Raw genomic sequence first — 18,864 nt, forward strand, 5'->3', positions numbered from 1 at the left:
TGCTCTGGTATGCACTTTGGCTTATAATAACTTCTGCTCCAGCCAACACTTGGCACATCTGAATTCTTAAAAGGAATTGGTGTGCTCAAATGTTTGTGGTAGAAAGTATTTGGGTGCTGGATTCCAAAAGGCATATATTTAAAGAAAGGGAAAGTCCACTCTGTGAAATTCTTTACCTTTTAATGTATTTTTTTTAACAGCAGAGGTCAGAGCAAATGGACACATCTTATGTGGTGTGAAGGCACGTTCTAGTCTGACAACTTTTTGTGTCGCGATATCCCAAGGGGTATGATCAAAGCCACTCACTTCACCCCGACCCCTATTCCAGTGACACTTGGACTAGTCCTCTGACTTGTGGGGCATGGTATGTCAACTATGGGGGAAGGGGGTTCATTATGTAAACCTGATCTACTCTGTTATTCTACCTATTTCAGAATCTCTAAATATGCACCCAACAGAGCCCGTCTCTGGCCCAGTGAGGTTTATGGGTAAATAGTGATTCTGGTGAAAACGTTGTTTAGGTCTGGCAGAAGGGAGAGTTCTTCTTGGTGTGACATACCTGGACGCATGACTAGAGCTGCTCTATATGCACCCAGTAGAGCCCGGAGCATAAAATGTTCACTGTACCCTGCAATTACATCTGCTGCTCTGCACACGTGACTAAACTCTGTCACTTCTCACTCCTCCCTCTCCAGCAGTGTTATGTTAAGTAGCGGGTCTGCTTTCTGTCTGTGGCTCTACTCCTTGGGTTTCAATTCCTAACATGGTTATCCTTCTAGGGGTCTCTCTCCTCTCTCTCTCTCTGCTGCCAACTGTGAGCGCTCCAGAGCAAACAAATGGGTGAGGAGAAATAAAGAAAATCTATAGACAGACAAATCATTGAAGGGACGAGAGGGAGGGAGAGACGCACAATGTGAGAAATCCATTCCAATTGTGTTTATGGTGTAATAACCGAATAAAGACACATTGTGTACTCCAGCTGTATGTAAGGGAAAAGGGAACAATTTTTTTTTAATGTTTTCTCAATTTTGACTGAACTTTTGAGAAATAGACCAACTCCAGTGACAATTGTTTAGTCTCACTGATAAAACAACAAAAACTTCAAGCTTCAGTGGAGGACAACCTTTTTCTACCAGCTTTGACCTCTGGTATCTTTTGTAAACTTTGGAATATAACAGTTTTTTTTTTTACTTATTGAACAACTAGATGTTTGGTTTGGAATAACAGCCTCCTTTACCATGTGTGCAGACAACTCCACCCTGTTGGAGGTGGTTCTCTACGGCCATCCACCATGCGATGGCTGGACCAACAACACTGAGGGGGCCTTCTACCACCTGGGCAACACCGTCTTGTTCCTTGGGTACATGGGAGGCAGCGGCAACTATGGTTGCCTGTTCATATTTGGTTTCCTGACGATTGCCTTCACCTGCCTGGCCCTGTGGGGCTGGATGACCATGTGTGGGGTGGACGTGTTCACCTGGAACCTGCTGCTGCTGGTGGCCTGTGTGCTCCAGATCTGCCACCTCGTATACAGGCTGCAACAGGATGGCCTGGCCAGCGAGGAGCTGTTGGCACTCTACTCAGCCGTCTACCAGCCTCTGGACGTTCCCGTACAGGTGTTCAAAGACATTGTGGGTGCCTGTGAGAACAAAGTGCTAGCACTAGGGGTAGAGGAGACGTATGCGGTGGAGGGCAAGACGCCCATCGACCAGCTCTCCTTTCTGCTGTCTGGGAGGTGAGTGAGGGAAAGGTGTACATTCCAGTGTAAGTCCCAATTCCAGTGTTCATTCTTGGTAGTATGCTGCTGTAGATATTGGAAAAGACGGGAGTCTTGTTTTAGTTAAGTTGCTGGAGTATCAGTAAATTGTAGTTTAGTTAAATTGCTGATGTCAGATTGCAATTGTCATGTTGTTGTGAGTGATCCTAGTTAATGTTCTGAGTGAGGTTAGTGTTCTATTCCCCGCCTAGTGCTTTATCTCTTCATCTGTCTGTCAAACAACGACAATGACCCAAACTAGGGCTCATGGAAACCTGAGAGAGGGATATTACTTACCAACGATATAATTAAACATGGAACACTTTCAAGAGGTCATGTGTCCTAAGGAGTGACTCTGTTGCTTGTTGGCTAAGATTGAATTTAGTGTGTGTAAGTTGGGTTTGGGAAGGTGTGGTTATATTATCCGAGCCCCAGACGTTGTAAAGTACAGAGTATTTGTGTCACTGACTATGGTGTACTTGCTCCCCTTAGTGGCAGGATGCCAGAGCTGGGTCAAATACTTTACTTTCAAGTATTTGAGGTGTACCTGATTTAGCTCATTTGGGACTATTCCATTGGTACCAGGCAAATTAAACGAAGCGCTGTTCAAGTAATTTAAACTATATGATGTATTTGATCCAGGTCTGGTGGCTGCTGCTAAGTTGTTGTGATAGCTTTATATTTGGTGCTCTCCTGAGGTTGTGTACCAACACAGTAAACTAACTCCTATACGACCTCTAAAATTAAATGTTCGTACACCGGATTAGCTAACTATCGTTCGCAAATAACATTTGGTGTTATAAGATGACGTCTGTTTATGCCATTTTTATGACTAGCAATTCCAGGTTTCACTGACTTCAAACGAATGCCATAAACATGAAGTCATACCTGAAAGAGCACCGAGGGAATGTCTGTGACTTGTAAACCAATAATAGATGTTTTTCTCTCTTGGATCACTTCCCTTGAATTTTGAGGTTAAGGACAGAGATATTCACGTTAACTTGCTTCAAGGTTTTGGATCAAGTCTAGTGATGTGTATCTTCTCCCTCCCTCTCATCATCACCTATCCATGCTTTCTCCCTTCTCCTTCTCTCCTACTAACCTTGTCCTTTCCTGCTCTCCTTGGTAGGATCCGTGTGTCTCTGGATGGACAGTTCCTCCATTACATCTTCCCCCACAAGTTCCTGGACTCTCCTGAGTGGGAGTCTCTCCGACCCAACGAAGAGGGGAACTTTCAGGTACTGGACAAATGCTCGCCATTCATCCAGTCATTCATTGATTTATGAACATTCAGCCTTTCCCTTCACTCTCTTCCCTGACCATCTATCACCCTGAACCTCAGGTGACCCTGACAGCGGAGACGGACTGCCGCTACATCTCATGGCGCCGGTGTCGCCTTTACATGCTTCTGTCCAAGGAGCGCTACATTGCCCGCCTCTTCTCCATCATGCTGGGCAGCGACATCGCCGACAAGCTTTACTCACTCAACGACAAGCTCTTCGCAAAGAGCGGCGTACGCCTCGACATCCGCTTGCCCAGCCTCTACCACGTCCTGGCCCCCTCCTCCCTGGGCAGCGAGGGTGAGGTCTGTAGCGGTAGTGGGAGTGCCAGGGACCAGGTAGCCCCAGTGGAGCAGCAGGAAGCAGCAGTGGTGGATGTGGACCCGGTTCCAGCCTACCAGAGGTCAGTGCCTCCAACACCCCCGACCCCCCGGCTGCAGAGCCGAGAGAAGACCCCCACCCCATCTCGGCCAACCCCCTGCCAACCATCCCAGCCCTCAGACATGGAAATGCCATCTGGTGAGGACTCTACCAGCCTGGTCCTGGAAGACTTTGCGGATATGACCGGGTCCTTAATGGATTATGGGAGTGAGAGGGATTATTTGAGGTAGATGGCAGGTTGCTGGAGCTAACACACTGGGCCACTACTTAAAATACATGTAAGTACACCTGTGTGCAGTGAGAGGGTGGGCTGGGCAGGGGTTGCGTGTGTGTTTTGCTTGCTGTGTCCACACTCACTAATCCAGCTTTGAACTGGCCATGCCATGTGGTAAAGAACCTCATTTCAACTTTGCAATGATTTTCTGTTTGTTATCTTACATATTCAATCTCTCTTATACAGAGGCTATGCACTGCTTGCTCTTTTGCCTTCTAAAATTATATTAAAGTTTAGAGAGTGAGTTAGTAAAATCGATACATTTTTTGGTAAAAGTTAATGAGCCTGAGAGGAAGAACATTGGATTGATCAAAGAGTTGGCAGATCTGGGACACCTCGCCTCTTGGGTACCCACCCAACCAACCCCAAAGGCCTCTGTCTCTTGTTTCTAAAGTTTACCTTCACTCCATCTCAATGTAGATCTGAAGCCTCAAACTCTCCACCCCCAAAACGTTAGCTGTTCTAATTCTTTACATGTACACTCCCCTACGTATTTATTTGGACAGTGAAGCGCAAACTTTTAATTTGGCTCTATACTCCAGCATTTTGGATTTGAGATCAAATGTTTTATGAGGTGACAGTACAGAATGTCACCTTTTATTTGAGGCTATTTTCATACATATCTGTTTTACCGTTTAGAAATGAAAGCACTTTATGTATCTAGTCCCCCCATTCGAAGGTGTCATACGTATTTGGACAAATCCACTTATAGTGTATTAAATTTGGTCCCATATTCCTAGCACTCAATGACTACATCTAGCTCATGACCCTACAAACTTGTTGGCTGCATTTGCAATTTGTTTTGGTTGTGTTTTTGGATTATGTTGTGCCCAATAGAAATGAATGGTAAATAATGTTGTCATTTGAGTCACTTTTAGTGTAAATAAGAATATAATATGTTTCTGAACACCTCTACATTAATGTGGATGCTACCATGATTACGGATAATAATACATTAATCGTGAGAAAGTTAGTGGCAAACAGTGCATTCAGAAAGTATTCATACCCCTTGATTTGTTCTACATTTTGTTACAGCCTGAATTCAAAATGGGTTCGATTTTTTTCCCCCTTACCCATCTATACACAATGCCCCATAATGACAAAGTGAAAACATGTTTTAAGAAATGTTTACAAATATATTGAAAATTAATGACAGAAATATCTTATTTACATACGCATTCACACCCCTGAGTCAATACTTTGTAGAAGCACCTTTGGCGGCGATTACAGCTTTGAGTTGTCTTGGGTGTCTATCAGCTTTGCACATCTTGATTTTGAGATTTTCTCCCATTCTTCCTTGCAGATTTTCTCAAGCTCTTAAGATAGTTGGGGAGTGGCGGTGAACAGCAATCTTAGTCTTTCCATAGATTTTCAATGGGATTTAAGTCTGGGCTTTGGCTGGGCCACTCAAGGACTTTCACATTCTTGTTCTGAAGCCATTCCAGCATTGCTTGGGCTGTAAACTTGGGGTCCTTGTCCGGCTTCCGTCTGTCCACTCCTATATAGCCCAGATTACTGTAGAGACTGTTGTCCTTCTGGCAGGTTCTCCCATCTCAGCCAAGGACCAAGGTACTTCTTGCCCAGATGCTCAGTTTGGTCGTACGGCCAACTCAAACCAGAGTCTGGATAGTTCCATATTTTTTTTTACATTTCTCAATGAAGGAGACCACTGGGCTCTTGGAACCTTTCAGGACTCTAGAAATTGTTTTATATTCTTCCCCAGATTTATGCCTCATCACAATTCTATCTCGGAGCGGTACAGACATTGTACTTCATGGTATAGTTTCTGTTCTGACATGCACTATCAACTGTGGGACCTTATATAGACAGGTGTGTTTCTTTCTAAATCTAGTCCAAACAATTGAATTGGCCACAGGTGGACTCCAATCAAGTTGTAGCGACATCTCAAGGATGATCAAAGGAAATTTGATCCACCTGAGCTCAATTTGGAGCATGATAGCAAAGGGGTGTGCATACGTACGTAAATAAGATATTTCTGTATTTCATTTTCTTCAAACATTTCTAAAAACCTGTTTTCACTTTGTTATTATGGGGTATTGTGTGTAGATGGCTGAAAACAATCTATATAATCCCCCAAAATGCTAACTGACCCTGTTATTGGTAACCGTGAGAGGTTAGCATGTTTTGCTTCAATAAAAGTGACAAAATACATTATTACCATTTATTGCTATTGGGCACAACATAATCCGAACACAACCAAAACAAACTGCAAATGCATCCAAGTTTGTAGAGACACAAGATTGATGTAGTCATTGTGTGCTCAGAATATGGACCAAATACCAAACTTTCGACTAAATGTAATACACTATAAGTGAATTTGTCCAAATACTTATGACACCTTCAAAGGGGGGGACAATATTCATAAAGTGCTGTAATTTCTAAACGGTAAACAGATACATATGAAAATACCCTCCAATAAATGGTGACATTCTGTACTGTCGCCTCATACAATGCATTCTGAAACTATTCATACCAATTGACTTTTTCCACATTTTATTACGTTACAGGCTTATTATAAAATGTATAAAATTATTGTTTTTCCTCATCAATCTACACACAATACCCCATAATGACAAAGTGAAAACAGGTTTTTAGAAATGTCTGCAAATGTATAAAAGATTAAAAAACAGAAATACCTTATTTACGTACACTACCGTTCAAAAGTTTGGGGTCACTTAGAAATGTCCTTGTTTTTGAAAGAAAAGCACATTTTTTGTCCATTTAAAATAACATAAAATTGATCAGAAATACAGTGTAGACATTGTTAAAGTTGTAAATGACTATTGTAGCTGGAAATGGCTGATTTTCAATGGAATGTCTACATAGGCGTACAGAGGCCTATTGTCAGCAACCATCACTCCTGTGTTCCAATGGCACGTTGTGTTAGCTAATCCAAGTTTATCATTTTAAAAGGCTAATTGATCATTAGAAAACCCTTTTGCAAATATGTCAGCACAGCTGAAAACAGTTGTTCTGATTTAAAGAAGCAATAAAACTGGCCTTCTTTAGACTAGTTGAGTATCTGGAGCATCGCGTCCTCCGAAAACCCACTGGTCTGATGAAACCAAGATTGAACTATTTTTGGCTTGAATGCCAAGCGTTACGTCTGGAGGAAACCTGGCACCATCCCTATGGTGTAGCATAGTGGTGGCAGCATCATGCTGTGGGGATGTTTTTCACCGGCAAGGACTGGGACGCTGTTCAGGATCGAGGGAAAGATGAACTGAGCAAAGTACAGAGAGATCCTTAATGATAAACTTCTCCAGAGCTCTCAGGACCTCAGACTGTGGTGAAGGCTCACCTTCCAATAGGACAACGACCCTAAGCACACAACGAAGACAACGCAGGAGTGGACTTCGGACAAGTCTCTGAATGTCCTTGAGTGGCCCTGCCAGAGCCCCGAGTTGAACCCGATCAAACATCTTTGGAGAGACCTGAAAATAGCTGTGCAGCGACGCTCCCCATCAAACCTGACAGAGCTTGAGAGGATCTGCAGAGAAGAATGTGAGAAACTCTCCAAATACAGGTGTGCAAAGCTTGTAGCATCATACCCAAGAAGACTCGAGGTGGTAGTTGCTGCCAAAGGTGTTTCAACAAAGTACTGCGTAAAGGGTCTGAATACTTATGTAAATGTATTTTTTCAGTTATTATTAACCTGTCTGAGAACCTGGGACGCTTGCGTCCCACCCTAGTCAACAGCCAGTGGAATCGCGTCGCGTGAAATACAAATACCTCATAAATGCTATATCGAACCACGTTGTCCGATTTCAAAAAGGCTTTACAGCAAAAGCAAAACATTAGATTATGTTAGGAGAGTACCCAGCCCAAAATAATCACACTGCCATTTTCAAAGCAACTAGCATGAATCACAAATACCCAAAACACAGCTAAATGCAGCACTAACCTTTGACAATCTTCATCAGATGACACTCCTAGGACATCATGTTACACAATACATGCATTTTTTGTTCGATAAAGTTCATATTTATATATAAAAACAGCATTTTACATCGGCGCGTGACGTTCAGAAAATATTTTCCCTCAAATGCTTCCGGTGAATCAGCGCTACAATTTACAAAATTGCTATTCGAAAACATTGTTAAAATGTAATATTGTCATTCAAAGAATTATAGATTAACATCTCGTGAATGCAACCGCATTGCCAGATTTAAAAATAACTTTACTGGGAAATCACACTTTGCAATAAACGAGGTGCTATGCTCAGAAAAATAGGCTAGCGATGCAGGTTAGCACCATCTTGGAACCATCTAAAATCAAATATACTATTGTGAATATTCCCTTACCTTTGATTATCTTCACCAGAAGGCACTTCCAGGAATCCCAGGTCCACAACAAATGTAGTTTTGTTCGAAAAAGTTAATAATTTATGTCCCAATAGCTCCTTCTTGTTAGCGCGTTCCGAAGGCTACTCATAATGTACGAGGCGCGCTGGACTTGTCGTCACGAATGTGCAAAAAATATATATTTACGTTCGGTCAAACATGTCAAACGTTGTATAACATAAATCTTTAGGGCCTTTTTCAATCAGAGCTTCAATAATATTCAAGGCGGACGATTGCATTGTCTTACTAAACATTTCGTAACGAAGGGGTACCCATGGGCGCCCGCGTCATAGTAGTAATGGCCCTCCCCCTATGACCAACTTTCCAAGCCTCTCTTTCGGTCGGTTTCTACCGGAGAAGACTCAAACCACTTTGTAAAGACTGTTGACATCTAGTGGAAGCCTTAGGAAGTGCTAAATGAATCCTAACTCATGGTGTGTTTCATAGGCAAAGTGTTGAAGGTGATTCCACAAATCAGATTTCCACTTCCTGCATGGAATCTTCTCAGGTTTTGGCCTGCCATATGAGTTCTGTTATACTCACAGACACCATTCAAACAGTTTTAGAAACTTTAGAGTGTTTTCTATCCAAATCTACTAATTATATGCATATTCTAGTTACTGGGCAGGAGTAGTAACCAGATTAAATCGGGTACTTTTTTTATCCGGCCGTGCAAATACTGCCCCCTAGCCCCAACAGGTTTTAATACATTTGCAAAAAAAATTCAAACAATCTTTTTTTTTTGTCGTCATAATGGGGTATTGTGTGAAGATTGATAAGGGGAAAAAACTATGTAATTAATTTTAGAATAAGGCTGTAACGTTACAAAATGTGGAAAAAGTCAAGGGGTCTGAATACTTTCCGAACACACAGTAGAAAACATTTGATCTCAAATCCAAAATGCTGGAATATAGAGCCAAATTAAAAGTTTGAGCTTTACTGTCCAAATAAATACATAGGGGTGTGTATATTGCAGCTTCTCCCTCACTCCTCTCTCAGTGTGTGGCCTGCCCTCTTAGTAGCTAACGTCCTGCTGAGGATGGGTGGAGAGTATGTGTGTGTTTGGATTGTGTTCGTTTACCTAGGTTAGACTGCCCTTTTCCGCCTGGATTCAGGCCAAATGAAAGATACTTTTGTGCTACAGTTTATGAAACCGTTTACAAAGCCGTTTACCTCACAGTGACCCTGATAGCTTATGTTGGTTCAGACAGATGGGGTACCATCTGTATGTATGTTGGAGGTTTGTAGTTTGGAACAGGAAGGGGAGACAGCAGGGTGGGGGTGGGATGCTGGCAGTCAGCTGTGTGTTTTTGTCTGACAAGGATTAGAGCCTGCTGGAAACTTTTGGGATATCCTGGCAGCCAGAGATCCAGTGCCATGCACTTAATCCACGTGCCTACCCACTGCCCCCTCCCTAGTGATCCCAAAATCCTCCCTGACCCAATCGCAGGTCAGATCGTGTTTCGGGCGGAGGGGGGGGGGGTTGGATAGCGGGTGGAGGGCTCTGGCTCTGCTGTCATTGTAATAGCTGCTGACCTTCATGTACAGTCTATGGTCGGTTAGCCAGTGGCTACGGCAAGCAGAGGGGTGAGGGTCGACAGGGGTGAGGTATGAAAGAGGGGAGAGGGATATGGATCATGTGAAAGCAGAGACCAGACACGCTTAGAGAACAGCCCATCACTCCACTACCATTAGCTAGGTTTCCATCCAATTGGCGACAGATTTTCATGCGAATATTCTAAAATCTGCATAAAGGATTCTCCCACCAGAGATGTTTCCATCAAAAAACTTATTGTGGATAAAAGGCGTATTAAATAAAAAAAATGCAAGTTAAATGGGTTTCCATTTGTATTTTTATCTCTGCTGATGGTTTTGTCACAAAAACTGTTGTTATATAGCAAATATGCCCACTCTGGTCTTGACACGTGTGCTCTATCCAGCAGCTAGCAGATAAAGTGCTGGCAGGCTACTTACATGATGAGATTATTATGGATAATAGCGATATAATTTTTTTTTTGTCAAATGGCAGCCAAGCATGATCATTATGTCACCAGAATAAGACCCTCGATATTTATTGGAAAGGAGCATCAAGCTCATCACCGTGCACTTTAACCACCCTCCCACTGGGCAAAAAATGCTTGAATCAACATTGTTTCCACGTCATTTAAAAAAAAAAAGATGAAATCAATGTCGAAAACTGATTGGATTTGCAAAAAGTCATCAACATGAGGTCATTTCATTTTTTTTTTCACCCAACTTTTAATCTTAATCCAATGACATGGTGATATTTTTTGTTGATTTCATGTTGAATTCACGTTAGTTGACAACTCAACCAAATGTAAATCAAAACTAGACTTTGAACTGACGTCTGTGCCCAGTTGGCTGTGAAATTCATAACTGATTTCATCTGTAGCCATTTCTCGCATAATTAATTTTACTTACGCAAAAAGATCCCACCATGTTGAACGAACAAATTCTGTCGACATTTATAAAATTGTATCGGCATTTCCTATTTCCATCAGCCCGGTTGTGACTTTTTTCATGCGTCAAGTAATTAATTTGCATTAAATGGTTGGATGGAAACCAGGTAAGTGTCACATCACAGGTCAATATATCCCTCATCTCTCACTGTTAACCAGTTCGGGTGTCAGGAATGTGAGGACTATGCCAATGTAATTCGACCAATGGGAGCTTTCGTTGTGAGATCATCTTGCATCCCGACACTATACTGTATTTGAGCTGTAAGGCGTGTACATAGCATTTAGGTGAAGATTAAACACTCTATTCTTGGACAAGGTGAATATGAACTGCCTGCCATTTGGTTTGTTGCCATAGTAACAGTTCAGCTTGTGTTTCTTGACAGTTCATGATAGACCGACCAGTTGTCAATGACAGGTGTTCTCAGTTGATTCCACAGGAGAGGAAACCACTGGGACTCTACCAATGCGATACCAGAGAGGGAGAGCTCCCTTGGCCCCCACGGACACCTCTATGCTGTGATGGTTTCACCCGGATTGGAAACAGTGGACACGTTCCAGGAAGTATTTTTACAGTCAGTCTATGCAGATTATCAGATGTCACAACACCTGGCAAAGTGTTTAACATCTCAGGAACCACATTAACATATAGCATTCTTCTGAGATGAGCAGTGCGACTGCCAAAAAGATGACCTGGAACACAACCATCACTGCCCTGGGTGGAATCAGACCTACCCAACACCAAATCCCACTCTCTCACCTTACCTCGCTTCCTCTGGTGTCATCTGTGCGTGACAATATAGGAAAGAGTGAAACCCTGGACACTGAACAGAATTATGTTATAAAACTGAATTTATTAGTTAAGGTCACAGACCTCTTTTTATTATGTCACTCACATGTCTCCCATTCATCTGGATGGAAAGCCTTTTGATGTGGATATTGTGTTAGATAGGATTATGATTCAACATTAAAGCAATCATGTGTATTTCATTTTTTAACAGCCGAGGTTGGGTTGGCTAGCTAGGGGCATGTTAATCGTGTTTGTTTGTGCAGACATAATCTGAGAGAATAAAGTTTGACAGACAGCATGCTAGAAAGGGATTTATCTTCATACTCACATTTTCCAAAACATGATTCCAAATTGAACAGGCATTTGTTTATGTGAATGTGAGATGTCTCACACATTGTACATGTATTTAGTCATTAACATAGAACAGGAGTGTTTGTTTTTGTAAAGAAAAATGGGACTACATATACATGTATTTTCATGGGGCCAATGTTTCTTGATAAAGCTCTTGGTGAAAATGCATTCCTGTATTTTTTTTGTCTGTCTCCTCTCTCCTTCATCCTCTGTCAGAAATACTATTGTCTCCAGGTTTATCATCACGAGGCACTCAAAATCAGTTATCACAGTTGCACATTTGTTGCTGAATATGTTGCTCACCCCTGCTTCTCAGAACTCAGAGAGTTAAGCCCTTGAGTACAGACAAAATTCACACCTTCCAGAGTTACCCTTTTATTGTTTTGCTTCAACAGAAGCTCTGAATAAAGTAACATTCAGCTGTGTCGGAATGATTATGTACATCAATACTAATGCTGTTAGAATATACTGAAGAAATGTAAAGAAGTAGTTTGGAACTGTTCTGGAATCTGTTTGGCCGTAGATGGTCCGTCAGTAACATATGACTAGGGTTATAGGATGGCAAAGTTTGTGTGTAGCTGTTTGCAACGGGAGCTATTAGCTGCATGTGTGTGTTTCTGTATGAGCTAGTCCCAGTAAAACTCTTCTAATTTCCTTTCCTTCATGCCCAATGATAACTATAAGGATAGGCTTCCTCCTTACTGCTTAGACCTATCAAAGCATTCCACATCATTGATGATGAAGGAAAGGAGACGAGGAAAGGACACTGTTTCAGACTATTAGGAGGTTGCCAGAGAGAATGAAACATGCTGGTTCATAGGCTCTGTGTGTTTACTACATCAGTAATTCTCACACAGCTGTACGAAATCATGGTTCCATGGAGATCCTCGCCTTACATCAATCTTCTTCACACACAATGGCTCCACTTCTCTGAAAGAGAAACAAATGAGTTACAGTGTCATATGCATGCACAGGAATCTTGTGTGTGGTGTAGTATGTGTGTTAAATAGATGAAAGGACTTATACCCGACAGAGGGGAATTCTGATATGCAGACAGACACGACGTGGATGTCTCCCTGCCTGTAGAAGTGCGCTCCAGTGTTCTTCAGCTGGATGGAGTCTATCTCACACAGTGGCCCTGGGTGGGCTATCACCCTCCTGTACATGGTGCCGTCTGTCTGTCTGAAAAAAACACACACACACACACACACACACACACACACACACACACACACACACACACACACACACACACACACACACCATGCCTGTTACTGAGAATATAATCCATGTTTACGTATCATACTGTGAACAGCTGTGAATCATGCTGTGTATACATTTCTGTCTCTAACAGTGAGGGTTAGTGGTTGTACCTACAGCCTGAGTCTCTGCTCTGTTTCGGGATGTCCCCCAGTCCTCAGGATCACCTGCACCTCAGCACTCTTGTCCAGGAGGAACACCTCCAGCTGCACCAGGATGTGATGGGCTGGGGAAGGGGAGGAGGGGACGGGATGAAAACTTGATCATCATCACATGAGATATTGCTGTATTTAACCTATCAACTGTGGGGTCAAAGTAGTGGAGATGTGTCATAATGAGCATCCAACAATCGTCTGATGGACAGCCAGTCTGTGTTTTTACATAGAGGTAAATGTTGGCTACTCACCACAGAAGGGAGGTGCAGAGGTTGTCAGGAGGAAAAGCTTCTTTAGTTGAGGAAGAGGAAAGACTGTTAAACCACTGTTCTCCAATAACCCTGAAACACACAAGGACACATGCACATACAAAAGACAGAGAGAATAAGATGTAAAGTAGCCATTCCTATCACAGTTATGACAGATGAAAGGCCTCCAGAGTACATTTACTGGTTTATCTGTATAAGTCTGTCACTGCCCAGACCAGTGTGCCCAGACCAGACATGACACTAGCTAGGTCAGACAGTTGCCCTATCTCTCATTGAGTGAAACCTGACTAAAGTGAACATGGAAAGTGTGCTGGGAAGTATGAATATTACCAAAATATCCTATTGAAAACACGTTTCACGTGATCAAAATCGTTTGTGCATAGTCTACTCTAGGCTACATGTAAAAGGTGGCTATTTATAATATTTACATTTGCATGACCAACGTACTCACAGACAGCAGGTTGGTATAATATCTGGGGAAATAGTGTAATGTTGGTGATGTCCTTACCTATTCGTGGACATCTGCCTGGGCAGCCTAAACAGCGCCCCTTGAGGAAGTCCTCATAGCTGGAACAAGGGATGCCAGTCAGTGGGCAGGTCCCGTTCAGTGCGCTTATGTAGACGTGGAGCGCCCTCATGTGGTCACAGATCACATAGCGATACACTGGAAAGTAGACAAGAACTGATCACAAACGAAGATTCTCAGGTAGATAGAAGCTTACCACTAAATAGCCTATAGGCTAGGAAACATAGTGCTTACTGTTTAGTTAGTGAATAATCAAAAAACATCAACAGTTGTTTAAGTTGAAAGACATGTCTGAAGTTTATATTGAAATTCATACACACTTAGGTTAGGCCTCTTTGCCAATGAAACATTTTGGCGGCAAAAACACGTACTTACTTGACGAAAACCTGGAGCGTGAGCAACCTGCTTGGTCCATCCCGCCGTTCAGAAAGAAGTCTGCATGGCCGACAGGGATGGAGATGCCGAAATCTGACAGAAAAGGATGATAATTGATGTCGATTGGCTGATACCAGGACATTGTCATGTTGTCATTCCAGTGAACAGTGAGACTTTTGAAATAGAGTTGGCCTAAGAGGAAAAGATAGCAGAAATCTCTTTGCAATAACAATGATTATTTGTGTGTAGCCTATTCTCTCACAGTCGGAGTCAGTGTGGATGGCCTCCACAAACAGTGCATCTGAGGGGTCAAGACGGTCAAACGTGTCGGCTCTTTTAAACATGGGTCCAGCCGGGTCCAGACCTACAGCAGGAGATACAGAGGTCAGTGGGGGATAGATAGAGTACTGCATCAGCGACAGGGATGACAAACACAAATACACACACACAGAGCGCCTGTGAACTACTGCACTAAAGCATTCAGACAATTTCATATCACAGCGCTGAAGGCCTCCACTCAGACAAAAACACCAGCGATAGACAATCGTATGTATTATTGTGTCGTTGTGCGACTTCAGAAGGGTAACGTCTCCCTCTTTCACAAATTCAGCTCACTGCCTTTCAATGTCAGCTGTTGTTGTTTTCTGGAGCTGTCTCTCTCTTTGAAAGCCTAATTCAGTCAGATTGGCAGAGATGAGAGGGTCTGTGAGTGACTGCCCTGCTTTGTGGTGACCAGTCTCTGTCTGGCCCTGTTGAGCCTTGTTCTGCAGACAGAAGGTGCCCCGTGGAACTGTTAATGGGTCAGACACAGATGGAGCTCACCTGTAATTCTTCCTATCTTGCCATTGAACAGGGTGCCCACGAATCCAGACACATGTGCCCCAAGACTAACCCCAATGAAGTGAAATGACTCCAGTTTGCATCCATGGTTCTGTGGGACAGACATCAGACCTCCTTTATTTTCATTACTTTTAACTTAATTTGCTGTCAGTGTAAACATAAACAAATGAGGAGGCCCTAACCTGGAGCTGGTTGATGAGGACAGAGATCTGGATGGCCACCTCCTTGTAGTTCTCCACCACCATGTTGTAGGCGAGTGAGGCCCCATAGACCCAGTCCACCACCACCACGTTGGCATCCTGCACCCGCAGCAGAGCCTGGGCCAGCTGCTTCACCCAGGACGGCTTACTGCCCAGAGCCCTGGGAGGGAGGGAGGAAAGGGGAAGTGGAGGGAGGGAGGGAGGGAGGGAGGGAGGGAGGGAGGGAGGGAGGGAGGGAGGGAGGGAGGGAGAGAGAGATAGCTTATACGTTTTATATGTAGAGTATGAATATACCTTGCCAAGTTTTTGACCTCCCTCCCTTTCTCCTCACCTGTATCCATGGACAATTATCTTGGTGGGTTGGGAGGAGTTGAAGTAGGAGGTGTTGTTGCTGAGGGACTCCTGACTGAAGAGGCTGGCACAGTCTGTATTCTTGCGTGTCAAGAGCAGGTACTGCAATTGTAGCTTGCTGCCCTGCTGACGGTACTCCAGCCAGGTCGTGCTGTTGAAGTCAGCACATTCTGATCTGGGCTCCTCATCTTCCCCTGCAGGTTCAGAGGAGAAATGTCCAAAAAGAACCTTGAGAACAACACCAACAACAATGACAGATGCACCATTTGCACACAAAACATCTTCTTTACATCTACAGTGACATGGCATATGCTATAATAAATATGCTTAGAGGAAGGTTAGTATATTCATTTAATAGAAATGTATTAGGTAGAAGCTTCTGCAATAGAGAGTTGTACTTACCTACTGCAGATGTAATGTAGAAGGCTACAATACTGAGAATAGTTTGCACTGTTTTCAGTTTCCAGCCCATTGTCTTGAAAGAAAGAGTATCAAGAATGGTAACTTGGCTTTACCAGTTAAGTTGGTGAAATGTGTTGGTGAACTGTGCCTCAGATCCTTAACTTTGGAAACTCTCTTTTCTCTCTCAGCAGTCCTTGTAGCTATGCAATAACTATGTTATAGTCCTGTAGCTCACTTTGGTTCTAGAAATGTCATTCAACCCTCTACTGGTCAACAGTGGCCACAAAAGGGCAGGAATCTACTTAAGAGAATGAAGTTGAACACAACGTTATTTCACAATGCCTGGCATTGAAATAGTTAGTTACACAGTAACAGAGATGGGGGGTTGGGAGAATTTCCTTCCCTACTTTCTCGCAAAGCTCAGCTGGCACAGTAAACCAGCCTTATGAAAACATACCCACATACCTCTCCTGCTCCAGTCGTTCGTCAGTGTATTGTTTAGGACCCAGTGCTTAGTCTATATGGGGGGTCGTGGATCCATGACCTCACTGGTGATCAATGCCTGTTTGTTTTAATACTAAACTCTGGCTGTCTGAGGGTGACATTCTCACTGTGTCTCATGGTGAATTCATTTCAGCAATGGATTCACACTAGTCTACCCTTATACTCATCCATGTGACTATAGAGATAGACCTGCAACTCAAATCAGACTGTAGTAGTTCAGCTTTTATTTAAGAAAATAATCCTCCTCTCTGGAGAACTAGGTCAAGGACATGTAGGCCTATTGTGTCTGGGATTGAGAATAGTGTCAGTCTCCATCCATTTCTGATTAAATCAAACGGGTCAGGCTGAGTGGTCATAAGTGAGAACAGACCGGGAAAGAACATGTTCAGAGATTGGTTTTCACACAACTTTAATAGAAACTTTTACAGAGTGCAGTAATGAGGATTAGACACTTGGACTGGGGATGGTGAGCTATATGTTATGTGTTATTAGCAGATTGTGGGGCAATTATTTAGCCTTTATTCTCTCTCTCTCCTTGGGTAACTGGGAAGCCACCCAATCCATGGTCCGCTTGCGTGCCTCCTCCCAGCTGTACCGTGGGGCGTACCCCATGTCCCTCTGAGCCCTCCGATAGGAGAAGCTGAAGGGCGTGTTCAGCATGGTGAGGAGCTGCCGGTTTATGGGCGGTGTGAAGCGCTTGAAGGGGCAGAGCAGTATCTGCAGCATCTCCATGAGGAAACAGAGGAGGTAGAGGACTGGGATGGGCAGGATAGGCTTCTCCTGGATGCTGAAGCCCAGCGGCGACAACACAGCATGGTTGAAGTCAGAGTAGCTGACAGGCGGCGTGTCGTCTGAGATGTAGTAGAAGTTCCCTCCGATGGCAGCTCTCCGCTGTGGGTCTCGCAGGGCGCGGGCGGCCTGGAGGTGGGCCAGGGCCGCATTCCCCACGTATACAGGGTTCACCTGGGCCTCCGGGCGGGAGGTACGGTACAACATATCCCCGTTCCGAATCCCATCTCCCATATGGCCCAGCAGGAAACGGCAGCCCTCTCCATAGATGTACATGGGTCGGAGGGCACAGGTGGCCAGCCGGCCCCCATTCTGGAGCACCTCACCCTGGGCTTGCAGGGTGACCTGCTCGGCCTCCTTCTTGGTCCTGCTGTAGGGGAACTTTAGGGAGCATGTGTAGGGTGTGTTCTCATCACCGTTGATGATGGGGTCTCCGTTGGCGTTGGGGCCGGCCACCTCGATGCTGCTGGTGTAGATGAAGGACACCACATTCTCCTGGACGCACGTCTCCAGAAGGAGCTGGGTTCCTGTGGGAGATATCAGATGAATGAGTACATCAGCAGGGTCAATTCCGTTTTCAAGTGCAGCTCAAGTATTTGAAAGTATTGGACATGTGTATTTCACTCAGGTCTGCTGCCAATCCCAACCCAAAGCTTCAGTAAAATCTGATCATACCTTTGACGTTGACCCTGTGAAGCTCACTGTAGACCACCTTCCCGGTGACGTCTATGAGGGACGCAGTGTGGAAGACCAGCGATGCTCCCTTGCACGCTCTCCTCAGCAGCTCACTATCACTAATGTCCCCCTCAAATACACTTACCAGCGTGTCCCCTCTGATCTCTGACAACAAACCAATCAGAGAAGAAACAAACCAAAGAAAAGTTTTAAAATATCAATATTTACACTAACCCTAGTAGTGAGAGAGAAAAAAAGGAGAGCTGGTATAGTATTTACATTTACATTTAAGTAATTTAGCAGATGCTCTTATCCAGAGCGACTTACAAATTGGTTAATTTACATTTACATTTAAGTCATTTAAGTCATTTAGTCATTTAGCAGACGCTCTTATGCATTTACCTTCCAGACACTGTATGAGTTGTGGTCGGACATGTATGTCCAGCATACGGATCTCTGTGAGCTTGTCTTCCTCCAGCAGCAGCCGGACCAGCCTCTCTCCCAGGAACCCACAGGCTCCTGTCACCACACACACATCACCTTGCAGAGACATGGCCCAGTCCAAACTCTGAACCTACTACCCCTTTCAGAAAACTCCCTTTCCTAGGCACTGGGAATGACCAATGCTCCGGATTTTGTCCCGTCCTAAAACTCCTCTGCTATCCCGAGGGCATGGCAGACACTAACTTAACACCACTCTCTGAAAACTCCCTTTTTCTAGCCTGAGGGAATGTGCTAGAAGTGCCAGTAATTGCCACTCTGGGGTGAGAAGTGAGGCAAGGTCTACAGGCAGGCATACGCAAGAGAGGAGGGAGGACAGGGATGTTTTATTCCCCAGTATCTGC

The 18,864-nt window shown here is 43.9% G+C and overlaps 3 protein-coding genes across 5 annotated transcripts; 1 reads left to right on the forward strand and 2 right to left on the reverse strand.

Annotated features, from left to right (window-relative positions):
- Nucleotides 1–84: 84 nt before the first annotated feature.
- On the forward strand, nt 85–11,837 carry LOC115161095 (popeye domain cAMP effector 2). Of its 3 annotated transcripts, XM_029711836.1 has the most exons (5): nt 85–840; nt 1,249–1,735; nt 2,886–2,994; nt 3,099–3,555; nt 10,961–11,837. In XM_029711836.1, exons 1-5 carry the CDS (start codon nt 837–839, stop codon nt 11,053–11,055), a joined length of 1,152 nt encoding a protein of 383 aa, XP_029567696.1. In that variant the 5' UTR covers nt 85–836; the 3' UTR covers nt 11,056–11,837. The 3 variants fall into 3 exon arrangements, with proteins under 3 accessions (XP_029567696.1, XP_029567695.1, XP_029567694.1); XM_029711835.1 differs by having other exon boundaries at nt 85–1,735; nt 3,099–3,695; XM_029711834.1 differs by having other exon boundaries at nt 85–1,735.
- Nucleotides 11,838–12,035: 198 nt separating this feature from the next.
- On the reverse strand, nt 12,036–16,360 carry pla1a (phospholipase A1 member A). Its single transcript, XM_029711833.1, has 11 exons — nt 16,052–16,360; nt 15,630–15,843; nt 15,281–15,458; nt 15,081–15,189; nt 14,521–14,622; nt 14,259–14,351; nt 13,866–14,021; nt 13,340–13,429; nt 13,051–13,159; nt 12,700–12,855; nt 12,036–12,603 (listed from the first exon to the last, which is right to left on the reverse strand). Exons 1-11 carry the CDS (start codon nt 16,119–16,121, stop codon nt 12,513–12,515), a joined length of 1,368 nt encoding a protein of 455 aa, XP_029567693.1. The 5' UTR covers nt 16,122–16,360; the 3' UTR covers nt 12,036–12,512.
- Nucleotides 16,361–16,947: 587 nt separating this feature from the next.
- On the reverse strand, nt 16,948–18,815 carry hsd3b1 (hydroxy-delta-5-steroid dehydrogenase, 3 beta- and steroid delta-isomerase 1). Its single transcript, XM_029711840.1, has 3 exons — nt 18,422–18,815; nt 18,020–18,184; nt 16,948–17,871 (listed from the first exon to the last, which is right to left on the reverse strand). The coding sequence occupies exons 1-3, from the start codon at nt 18,570–18,572 to the stop codon at nt 17,063–17,065; spliced, it is 1,125 nt and encodes a 374-aa protein (XP_029567700.1). The 5' UTR covers nt 18,573–18,815; the 3' UTR covers nt 16,948–17,062.
- Nucleotides 18,816–18,864: the final 49 nt, after the last annotated feature.

The sequence above is a fragment of the Salmo trutta genome, chromosome 24 (assembly GCF_901001165.1).
Source record: "Salmo trutta chromosome 24, fSalTru1.1, whole genome shotgun sequence".
Lineage (NCBI taxonomy): Eukaryota > Metazoa > Chordata > Actinopteri > Salmoniformes > Salmonidae > Salmo > Salmo trutta.